Here is a 12,648-nt window from a genome sequence, read left to right on the forward strand (position 1 = left end):
ATTTTTAGCAAAGAGATGGATTGTTTTATTTTGTAAGCTTCATACTATGAAGCTTGTTGAATATCGAATAGCTATTGCTTAGGTACCTATCTAATCTTGATAAAAATAACAATTAACGTTAATGATGCAATTCAATATTGAAACAGAATTAAATATGTTTAGAATAATAGGGCATAAGCAAATCCCTATAGGACAGCTTCGCTGAGTCACCAGCGCGGCACAGCACGGGACAGGCAGCAGATGCGTATATGAAAAAGATCCCACATCCTCTCCTATCCTATCAAAGAATGGTCATGTAAACGTCATACACATAAATTTTCATTAATTATTTATTATAACTAATATTCAAAAATTATAAAACTTTAATAAAATATTTACGTAGTGGCCATGAAAGTTCTTTTTTCTTTTTGACAAAATTAATTGTCAATCATTATTATAAGTCACGCTTACAAACAATCACGCCAAATTTTCAGTGTTAGAAAATAGCAAATAAAAATTAAGTCTGAGATCACAAGCCATCATCTATTTACTTTTATTTTATAGAACTAAAGGAAAACAACTGCGAAAATATAAATATTCATACTTTTCGATTATTTTGAGAAACTACTTAGCTGTTAGTGGGTAGATAAAAGACAAAAGTCGTTGTTATAAGAGCTATTTTTAATTAAGTATTTTCATTAACGTTAAACATCTGAAATGCGAAATTATTAAAATAAAATGCAGGAGATACCGGAATGTTTAAGCCGACGCTATAAAGCGCTGGATGAACTGGTCAAAGAGTTTGCTACTTCTGAATCGAGGCCTAATGCTGACTGCTCAACTGGGGACCCTAGTATCAGGTTGCTATGCAACTTTTGGGACATACTTAAAGAAGATCCTGATGTTAATCTATCAGTAAGTATTTAAGTGTTTAATTCGTTAGTAAATACCTAATAATTGTTTCTTGGAAAATATTTTCTCCAATGATATGTATGGTATAATTTCTGCTTTGTATTAAGTTTTATACTTAAGAGATATTATCAAAGTATTTTAAACCCTTTTACTTTCTGTAATGATATATTTATTTATGGTACACTTTAGGTCTGTTTATTTACAATATGCTGTTAGTTTGTATATACAAGCACCCTTTCAAGCACGCTTATATATAAACAGTTATAGATGTGTGCGTGTGCACATAAACTCATGCAGACTATGTTCTATTATAGTGTTATACTCCAAAATAAAAGTAATAAAAACGATTTAAATGTATTACTAGTGGGTCATTAACGAAGCATTACTTTTGTTTGAATATTACGTAATAAACAAAACTAACTAGTAAGAAAAAGTAAATTTCTGAAGACTGTGTTTTATTTTATGTATGAATCAGGAAGCTGTGCAGCAACGTATGTGTGCAAATCCACAGAGATGTACTTTATTTGGGTCGCATAATATCAATTGTTATATGGCTGGATGTTGTAAAAGGAACGATGATAAAAAACAAGATACTATAAATAAATGTAAAAGGTAAGTTAAACTTTAATTAAAAATAATTTAATTAAGAATAAATTTTTTAACCGATACATAATGAAAGCGACGATTCACATTTTGTATGAAATTGAATAATTAAGTATTCTTTGTAGTACACGGAGTAAGCCAAGCAAAGAGAGTTCTGAAAAGAATGTCTGTTGCGTAACACAATCTACTGCACCAAGTAATGAATTACCTCTGAATAAAGTTCTTTGTGACTTGAAACAGGTAATATTAATGTATGTATTGTATTCATGTATGAGTGTGAGATAGTATAATCAATTATTTTTTTCATGTCAAGTTATAAGACATAGTATATTTAAAATGGGGTCTAATTCTCCTACTAATGTCTTATCTCCTGAAAAAGTAATAGTTATTTTTTAGGCATCTTCTAATCTTAAATTATTGACTTTTTCAAGCATGAGGTGGTGGTCTCAATCGGCCACCAAGTGTCAGGTTGAGGGGATTCTCGAAGTTGTTTAAATATAATATGGAACTTGAAAATGATGGTTGTATCTACTAGAACAGGAGGTTATAATATAAAAAACTCCATCTCATTAGGATTGGATGACTAGTTTGTTGCATGATAACTCGTAAGCGAATGATGTCATGGGATTCATGTCATGTCAACATGATAACATATATATTCGTATGAGTTCCAAATTACGATGATATAAGTACTATTACCACCAAATCTTATCCCTAATTTTGCGGTTTCTTGCTCGTATAAATAAAAGTACTATATCGAATTTTAAGCAAACTATATATTCAGTCATAAAATCACGTTATTGTAGTAATCAAATTAAATAAGTATTCTTAAAAAAGTCATTTACAATTTAAACTTCCATCCAAAGGCTGCTTCATTTGAGAAGAAGTGTCAAAGTAAAGTAAACGATTTATTAGAAACGCAAAAACGGTTGCAAGATCAAATTCAAGTTTTAGAACAGAGAGAGAAAGATGGTGTTCAGTTGCTAAAACAAGCTGATTGCATGTGGTCTTGTATGGAAGAAACATATAAGAAGAAAATAGGAGAATCCTTAGATAGACAAAAGGAATTATTAAAGCAGGTATAATTATCAAATACAAAGATAATATTAAATTAAAGTTATAACTAAACGTTGTGTATATTTCTGTTAAAATTTAAGAAAAAAGGAAAATACTAATCTGAACACATTTCAGTTAAAAGAAGTAGAGACAAGTAATATGAAATGGCGTAAAAACAAAAAGGATTTAGAATTCGAAATAGACCATGTTAATAAATGTCAACAAGAAATAACAGAGAGGATTAACCAAAAAACCAACGATATTAAATGTATTGATGTGGAAATCGATGATTTTAAAAAACGTATAGATAGTAATAAAAAAGATTTAGAAGTAGCGAAAAAATCTTTCGGTACAAAAAAACAAGCTTCTAAAGTGAGTTTATAGTTATTAACAATTAATATCTTCCAGTTATTTTTTTCAATTTATTTGTTAATTATTTTATTGAGCAAAAAATAATATTTAAGGCAAGAATTAGTAATATACAACTAGAAGTATCAAGGTTAGAGAAAGTTTTGAAAGAGGAGCAACAGTATAAAGTAACAAAAGAAGAAGAAGCTGACAAGTATGTAAAAGAAGCGAGACAAGACCTGCAAAAGTTGTGTAAAGTATTGTTACAAAAGAAACTTGAAAGTGAAGATATGCGAGCTGAGGTAATTGAATATCATTATAACTAGTGTTTACAAGGACATATTGATGGGTATTTAAAGCAATGATGTATCGAAGCTTTTAGGTAATATGTATTCATGGGGTTAGATTGTTTTTAGGAAATAAATAAATAAAAACTGAATTATTAATATTAATTTTGAATTAAGTTTATACAGCATAATGACATTTTGAATAATAATTATAAAATAATAACCGAACATAATATAATGTTATCAACGTAATATTACAGAAAGAAGCGTTGCTATTAGAAATTGAATTATTAAAACAGAATTGTGATCAATGTAAAGACAAATGCAAAAATAAGCAAGAATCTATTAACGAAGAAATAAAAACACTAGATAAAGAAATTGCTGAATTCAAAGTTAAATGTATAAGATGTCATGAATGCACAGACACTTTGGATATAAGGAGGTTTTGTACTGATTGTCCAAGATGTGTTAATGAAAGAGATTGTTTATATGTGGGCGATCATTGTATTCCAGATAATGCACTTGATTGTGTTTGTACAACAGTAAAACATAAACTTTTGGATAATGTTTTTGACAATATGTATACGGTATTGGAAAGGCAAGTGAAATCAGGACCAGGAAAAGCAGTGGCTGACGTAGTTTTAAATTGCTTAAAGAAAAGTAGAAATGGAAAGTTGAATGCAGAGACGAGGAAAATTCTACAGGATTTCATTTTGACAACTGTTAAGAAGAATTTGAATCTGACTATCGTCGGTGGAGCTGTTAAAACAAGATGCGAGGTAAAAATTGTTTGCTCTGCTTTTAAATGGTATAAACTAAGAATATTTATTGTTACGGCTGTAATTTTAGTTTTGGATGAAAATTAACAAGTAACTTAACAATGTAACTAACTTATTATGTTAATGGTTCCCTAGATGGACCGTGAAACTTACAAGCAACTGATGCTTTGTCTAAAACAAGTTAAAGTGACGAAACCGGTGAAAGTTGATAAAGGAACAGAATCTAAAAAGGTATTAATTTCAGATTTAACTTTAACTTTTTAATACATTTAGAATTCTTATAGCATTTTATGTGGTGTGACAGTGTTCTTATTAATTTAATATAATCTTATAGACTCTTTCTCTTCCACTTTTATATTTCTCTTATGTAATTTGATATTTTTATTACATTTTTACCATCTTTTTCCTTTAATATTAACATGAATGTAATGTAGGAAACTATCATTGATTAAGTTTTGTCAATGTGTCTTAATCTATCTATTATGATAATAACGTTAGTTTCTAAAATAAATAAAAATCTTTCATATATTGTATCAACATTAATTGGGTAAACTTGATACTGTAATTTTCCTTTTGTTTCATTTTAGGATCCCTGTCGACGTTGGGGTAATAGTGAATGTAATTGTCCAAAAGGACCGAAAGATTGTATTTGTACCAAAAAAGCGCCACCACCACCAAATGAACCAAAGACATGCCCACCAACAACAGAAGATAAAGAAGATGCGGTAAGAATAAAATTATATAAAATGAAATACAAATCTTATAAAAGAATTAAATAAATCCTCTTTTCTTTTCTCTTGCTCTTTCCTTAGGGCGAAGCCGTTGTATGTCCCTATAAAGAATCTGCAGCATGTGGTCCAGACTGTGCTATGCATGAATTACCGGACTCTGTTGGTAGCGAAGTGGCATCTTGGAGGCCTAATCCTTGTCAAGGTATTAACTTATTTCTAAACTTTTTGGCACTTAATTAAACCTTATTATTTCTAACATAGTTACTAATGAATAAAAATAATAGTAATCATTTATTGTCAGGGACAAAGTGCAAGCCCATCGGGTACTACTCACTCAACGCATATATTCTACCAATCGCTAATGCGTCTTGTTGGGACATAACCTTTGTTTCCAAAGCGTTACCAACGCATTGTCGATGTTAGAGATGGTTAATATTTCTTACAGTGCTCATGAGCTTGTTGTGATGATTTTATAAAATTAAGTAACTCATTTGCCAGACTGCCTACTTAGTATACTTGACGTACATTACGTTTATTCTTCCGGCATACAAAATTAACACGAACAACATACATAACACTACTAAATTAATTATTTTAATATTTTTAAGGACCGTCTTGTCATTTTAAAAATATGCGAGCAGCGCAATGTGTCCTGGGCCAGGAAGGTCTGTCTACATTTTCAAGTCCAAAAATATTAAGAGACGAGGTAAATGCATTATTTTTTACAAAATGGTTTATTACTATAATTATTGTCCCATAAGGTCAGTGACATTGCAAGTACTTATAATTAACTTCATATTCTATGGTGATTATTTTTCTTTTGTTCTCATAGGATCCATCTAAAAATAGCCATTCGTCAACAGACCCTCATGCTTCTTTTAAAGGTTAGTCAAACTTATATCCTTATTTATATGGGAGTACAAAATAAAGACATTATTAAAAAAATGATTGAATTCGATTTGAATTTGAATTATTTTAGATTTAAGATGTCGTCCTCGTGATCGTATTATTGAAGAAGTTTTGGGTAGATATACAGAAGTAACACCAATAGAGAAAGTGAGTTATACAATGATTAGTAGTGATTCCATTGATATTAAGAATTAAATTTGAAGAACATTCAGTGTGGTTTCTGTTTTTGTTTTATTCAACAATATTTGAAATAAATGGTATTGGACTAGAAGTAGTTTCATTTTAAAATATTGCACATGCCTTTAAAAGTCATTTTACAGTATTAAAATATAATCAAATATTTACGGAAGAATACATTGTAAAGTGAAATAAACACAAAACATGAACAAACTGAATAGAAAAATGTAAAAGAAATCAAAGAAGAAAGAATGGGTATGGGTATGGGTACTTATTAAGTGCTAAGATTTGAGCTTATTATTAAGTATTTATGATACCAAAGGCTTAAAGGAATATTGTTGAGTGGTTAAGAAAGATTTAACTTAACCGTCTGATCGTCGATCGTCGTGATCGGATTTAGCGATGGGTGTAAATCTTAGATTATTCATTTGCACCCGAAATACATTGGTACTCAAGTGTGATGAAAACTCTGGTGCTCACTTAGATCCTCTAGACCATGAAAATAAGGAAATAGAGAACAAAATCGTAAATAAAAAAAATATTATATATAATATTGCTTTCATTTGTTTTGTGCTCCCATATTGAATGGCATTTTATTATTTATTATTCATGTTACGTTTTCCTTCATAATTTAATAAATTACAGATACCAAACAACTGAAAGCAGTAAAAGACAAAATAAACGATACAGATAACTGCGAAATGGTTGTTGAGCCTGTGGTTAGAAATCAACAATTAAATGTTGTGCCTCACGATAAATACGATCTAATTGATAATAATCCAATTATGCTAAAATCATTCTCTGGGGATTTTTTAAAAATAGCCTTAAATAAAACATTGGTAGAAGAGATAAACAAACACCTACAAGAAGGTACTAATGTCTTTGTGACTATGGAAACTAAGTTTGGTCAGCCAGTGTTTAGCTTGCAATCAGATGCTACGATAGCGGATGATCAAAATATATTTTTACCAAAGAAATCGCCATCTGGTAACATAACTCTTGAAGCATATAAGCCGATCCGCAAACATTCATTTGATAATGCATATAGTAAAGAATCGACAAATGAGGAACACGAGGAAATAAAAAACACTGATAAAAGTTTTAAAGATAATTCTAGTCAACCTAGTAAAAGTAGTTTAAAAAAATATAACCTTTATGATACTAAAGAGCATAAAAAAGAATATAATAATAACGGAAATAAGATAAATAATTTACACGAAGTAAAATTTAAAGGAGTTAACAACTGCAAAGATAAGGAAACAATATTTGCAATTAAAGAAACGTCATCCGACAACTTTAAAATAGTGTTAGATAAAGAATTTGAAATATATCACAAACAAGCTATCAAAGAATATGAAGGAGATAACAGTGTTCAATTTGCTGAATTACTGAAAACTAATTCCGGGCATTTTGTAATAAATTTTAGAGAAAATAGTGACGATGACAAAAATAAGGTATTGTTGATTAAGACTGAATCTGGAAATATTAAAGTACTAGTGGACAAGTCCAAAACAGACTCTCTTTTGACTAGAAAAGATTCGATATCATCTAACTTTGTAATGACAGCTAATGATTTAAATAAACTCTTAATCAAATCCCAATCAATATCAAAGGAAGATATTAGAGATAATTCGAAAGTTACCAAATTACCAGTTACAATTAAGTCTTTGAGTGACTCAAAATTGTACAAAAAAGATAAGTCTGATTTATTAGACCAAAATAAACAGAAATATCAAAAGGACTATCCAGGGGGTAAAAAATTTGCATGCAAAGAGATTGCAACATCTTGTAATGGTCAATACAAAGATAATTTATGTGATAAAAGTAAATGTATTTGTAAAAATATATGTTATAAATCAAAGCAATGGCGTTGGGAAAATTCTGACCATAAAAACATGAATATTCAGTGTGATACTAGTGTAAAATCAAAACAAAACTCATCTAACAGCTTGAAATACAGTGACTTAATGCGTAAAAGATCGGATTTAAGCAACGCAGAATTTAAATTTCTTAAAACACCAGCTGAACAGTCGAATAATGTCCGAAATAAATACCAGCCAGGAACTGAGTCTTGTGGCTGTAGTTTAAGCGTGTCAAAAGAAACCTATAACAACGTTGTTGATGGTAGCTGTTCTCAACCTTGTTATAAATATATGTCTATATCGAATGAACATTTAGATACTGACAATTATAATAAAGAACAATCCATTAAAGCATATAATAAAAATAATAGACAAGAGATTAAAAGAACATGTAATGATAGCGAACATTCCTGGGACACTCTAGAATATTTTCCTCCGCAATTGCCTCCTTTTTTAAGAGATTTTAATTATTCTTAATAATATTTATATTTTTGTTTCGAATGATCTTGAAAGATCGAATGATCTTTACGGCCTGAACAAAAATGTGTCAGAAATTGCAGGCTTACTGTTGGTTTTTTATTTTCTTACATTAAAGTGTATTAATTATAATACAACACTTTATATTCTTTCATTTTTCGATATCAAACTTGTCAAGAAATATACTTATTAGTTGCAGTATTTTTCAAGCCACGACTTGAATTCCTAACTGCTCAACGAATAGCCAAAGTTTCTTTTTAACTCTGGTATGAATTATCAGAACACCGTTCAGCGAAAAATTTATGTCCAACACTTTTCATTTAAGTGAATTGTGAGCTACAACAGTGAATGCAATTTGTGTGGGTTCCTATCGCAGTTTGTGAACTGTAGAAACAAAAGGTCGCCATCATTTCACATCTAAATTGTCGTCTAGACGGAAGGATAAGAATTATGCTTACTTTATTCAATTTTGTATGTCGCGCGAGCAATTTAAAAAAGAAAATTTCTCAGTACTTGTGAAAGTACTTAGGTGCGAGAGAGCAGTTATTTTTATTACTTAACTAGGTCGCCCGAGAATTATTTAGATAGATTAAACAATTCTAACAAATTAAAACCTACCATCTATACTAATATTATAAATGCGAAAGTAACTCTGTCTGTATGTCTAACTGATGCTCTTTCACGGCCTAACCACTGAACCGAATTTGATGAAATTTGGTATAAAGGAAGTTTGAACTCCAAGGACAGATATAGGACATACTTTTTATGCTTATCACTTGAAGACCATCCCCTAAAACGTGAGCGAAGCCACGGGCGATAACTAGTTATTTATTTTTTGAAATATTTAAGTTTTAGTTACTTGGTAATTTCAACCATATTTTATATATTATATATATGCATTTTCCACGAATGAAAAATTCAGTAGCTCATGAATTTTTTTATAAAGTACAGAGAAATATATGTTCAGAAAGTATGTATGTATAGTAATGTGTATAAGCACACGTGTTTAGTGTGCATGAGTTAAAAGAATAAGGAATGAGACTGTCTTCTGAAATCCGACAGTTGGTAATCAATATGAGTAGAAATGCTATCGCAAAATTTCGATAATATTATGTTATTTAGAACATATGGATGAATTTGTATACTCGTGCTACGTGTATTAGGAAAATATTATATTAGAAATTGATAGGGACGGAAAAGTTATTATAGAATATGTATTTTACATTATTCAGAATTAGTAATTTTGAATTAAGTAACCATATAAAAATATCTCCTTCAAAATTTGTAATTTCTCATAGGTTTAATTTCTTGGCAAAATATAAGCCGTACGTCCTTTGTTTTTCTGTAAATTTGTAATAAATTCAGTTCTTAATTCAACATTTTCAGTACATGAGCCCTCTAAGGAGTTTTATGATGTTTAAAGGATATGTAGACGATAGTCGGCGTGCATGCGGAACTTTAGATAATGGTAAAACTTCGCATGCAAGTGCACTTGAGTTTGATCGAGTATCGAATGCTAAATGTGGCGCATTAGGGACTTTAGAATTTATTTTGTTGTTCGGTTGTCGCTGAATTGTGTTGTTGTGTGTACGATTTATTTTAAAGGTTTTATTGAATTAAATCACGCTCAAATATTCTAGACCTAAGACCTAATCTAAGATATAAGAAATATTTGAAGACGATGATAATATGCGTTATTTGTAAAAAAATGGGTTTAGTAAAATACTAAACACTAAAAAACAAAAAATGATTAGATACTATTTATTTGACCAATAAAGGTTAACCACATTTTTTGCTAATGTCAGACAATACAGAGCTTAATGAAACACTTCAGACTCGAAGCTCGAAATAAATCCTCATTAGTTATACCTTAATGCCTTGAAACATTCACGTGAAGAAAAATGAAAGAAACCTTAACTTTCTTCGGATGATACGGCAGTCGCAGTGTTTCCAGTGGCCAATTTGCCAATTTGCCAATCGTTTATATATAAACAAAAATATTTTATTAGTGGAAGCCCACTTTGACAGATAGAATCATTTTGTCATATAAAGACAAAATTGAGACAATTTTTTCTCACACATATTGGACTTCGATACATTATTTATTTTCTTTTTATTATAGGAAGGATAGGAAATAGATAGGTGCCTATTTATTCCTCTCTAAAATAAAAGTAAAAACTGCCGATATGCCGTAAACCATGGTAAGGAAGGTGTTATGGCCTTTGTGCCTATAATTACACGGGCCCAAGGCCGGTTTCAGCTACAGATGAGCAATACAAATTTTGCTGGTGCTACTTACACAAAGCCTTATTTGGTAGTAAAGTAGTAACTATAAATATTTCACTGCTGACAATGTTTTTACCAAGCTGCTCCAATACTTGTTGGGACACTTGTAGCAGATTTTTATCTGATTGTTTTTCTTCACCGCTGAGCTTACTAGCGTTTAATTCGGTTCAATGTTCGGTTAAGATTCAAGTGTTCTAACCACTGGGTTATCACGGATTTGTTAGTAGTAAATGTTATCTATAACAAGTATTCTATATGAGTAAGAGTATAATTATTATTACTTATTTGTAACTTCTTCCATGAACTAATGTTAACGACATCATCAATCGATTGCTATATAGGTATATATTATTTGCGTATCTCGAAGGTACTGTTCGATCGCAGCCGTGGTTACATTAAGGTTCCTGTAATGCTCAACTCCGCAATGTACGCGAAAAGAAAAGTTTGACATGTAACTGACGTTGATACTACTAAATCGCCTATGCTGCGCAACGTTTAAGGAAAAATACTATTGTTTTAAATACTTACTATTCGTTGATTTTCAAATAGGGTATAAATATTTGTATAAAATTTTACAGCACGAATACTAAATGCTGAGTGGTCGGTAAAAATGCCCTGTATATTTTATGCCCTTAATGCCGTATAATTAGAAATGTTTGATGTTCCAACAAATTTTCATAATAGATTTTTTAACCACATAAAAGATATACTTGGAGCGGCTGTATGAGTTCAACGACATTTATTGTAAACGTCCTATAAGGTACCAAGAAAAAAAATCAAGTCATTTTGAAGTCATTTGAAGAATCAAACTATATTAAGTGAAGGTACCACCGCACCGGTTCGGAATGTAGATTCTACCGAGAAGGATCGGCAAGAAACTCAGCAGTTACTCTTTTTCAACAAAATACAAAATTATGTTAGTTAAACACAATTGGCAGGATATATTATATATGAATATAATATATCTTGCCTTGAAGTCAACAAGTATTAAGTCCACGCTTTTTTATCATCTCTACAATCTTGTATTGAAAAATATTATTTTTTTATGAATGTATTTTTACAAATGATTTCAATTTATGAATGCAGTTAGTATTGATAAGTTTTACTTAATAAAATTCAATCATTAAAATTTAAAATCTTGTTATATTAAGAAGTAATTCGATGGATATAATATTTACTTATTTTTGTTTAAAAAAAGCAATTGTAGATATATGTTATTGTTTAATATCACCCATACCACTTGGATGTTCTGAAAACCACAACGGCGCGATTTTTAAGACATTTTCTGCCTCGCACAAACACTCTGTGGAACCAGCTTTCGCCAGCGGTTTTTCCGGACCGATACGACTTGGCAACCTTCAAGAAAAGAGCGTACTCCTTCCTGAAAGGCTGGCAATGCACCTGCAAACCCCCTGGTGTTGCATATGTCCATGGGCGGTGGTAGTCACTTACCATCAGGTGAGCCTCCGGCTCGTTTGCCACCTCTAACATAAAAAAAAGAAAACGTATTTACTAATAATGTTTACAACAACACAAGTTTTTTAAATAATTAATTTAGACAGCTAACGTGTTTGAATTAGGAACGTATTCGATTTTATTTTATCTATAAGGATTAATACAATGTTGCACGTTAAAAAATAAACGTACAGTGATAAAATAGTATTTCAAAATAGGTCACGAAGAGGACCGGAGAAAATAAAAAAGAAACGCTTTCATAAAATTTTATAGTAACTGGATATAAAATAACACAGGATTATTCTACATTTCTCGTTGCCACAGTTTCCAGAAAGAATAGTGGAGTAAAAACTCCAACGCTATACCAGATCTCTACACCCTCACGAGGCTTATTGAATACAAATTGTTTCTTTATCAGACAACTTTGTGCGAATTGTATGAAACTGTAGGGTAGCTACATAGATCTATTACGTTATAGTATTTTCGACTTTATTGTTTTAGCTGTAAGAGCTAAGATGTGGCGTTAATATTTGAAGAGTGTACAATTTTGGGTACACTATTTTTTATGTCTTTTGTATATGCGATTTGAACGTGATTTTGTTATTTACTGTCAATAGCAAGTATGTTGCCTCAAGTAACATTTATTTTCTATGTAAAAGAGAATTGAATATCATTTACAGGTATAAATTGAAAAATAAAATTAAAATTTAACTCAATATATTATTTTGTCATAATTTTAGTTGTGGTATGTAATAATAATTCGTAAAATTTACGTAAGCATGCATCA

At 30.4% G+C, this 12,648-nt stretch overlaps 1 protein-coding gene across 2 annotated transcripts; it reads left to right on the forward strand.

Moving 5' to 3' along the window:
- Window positions 1–452: 452 nt before the first annotated feature.
- Window positions 453–8,164, forward strand: LOC125066831. Of its 2 annotated transcripts, none has more exons than XM_047675114.1 (13): window positions 453–894; window positions 1,367–1,503; window positions 1,620–1,734; window positions 2,361–2,573; window positions 2,686–2,922; window positions 3,015–3,200; window positions 3,446–3,964; window positions 4,100–4,195; window positions 4,552–4,689; window positions 4,777–4,897; window positions 5,304–5,401; window positions 5,528–5,579; window positions 6,427–8,164. In XM_047675114.1, exons 1-13 carry the CDS (start codon window positions 718–720, stop codon window positions 8,118–8,120), a joined length of 3,783 nt encoding a protein of 1,260 aa, XP_047531070.1. In that variant the 5' UTR covers window positions 453–717; the 3' UTR covers window positions 8,121–8,164. The 2 variants fall into 2 exon arrangements, with proteins under 2 accessions (XP_047531070.1, XP_047531071.1); XM_047675115.1 differs by lacking the exon at window positions 6,427–8,164 and adding an exon at window positions 5,675–5,799.
- The last annotated feature ends 4,484 nt before the right edge of the window (window positions 8,165–12,648 follow it).

Source organism: Vanessa atalanta, chromosome 10, assembly GCF_905147765.1.
Source record: "Vanessa atalanta chromosome 10, ilVanAtal1.2, whole genome shotgun sequence".
In the NCBI taxonomy this organism is placed as follows: Eukaryota; Metazoa; Arthropoda; class Insecta; order Lepidoptera; family Nymphalidae; genus Vanessa; species Vanessa atalanta.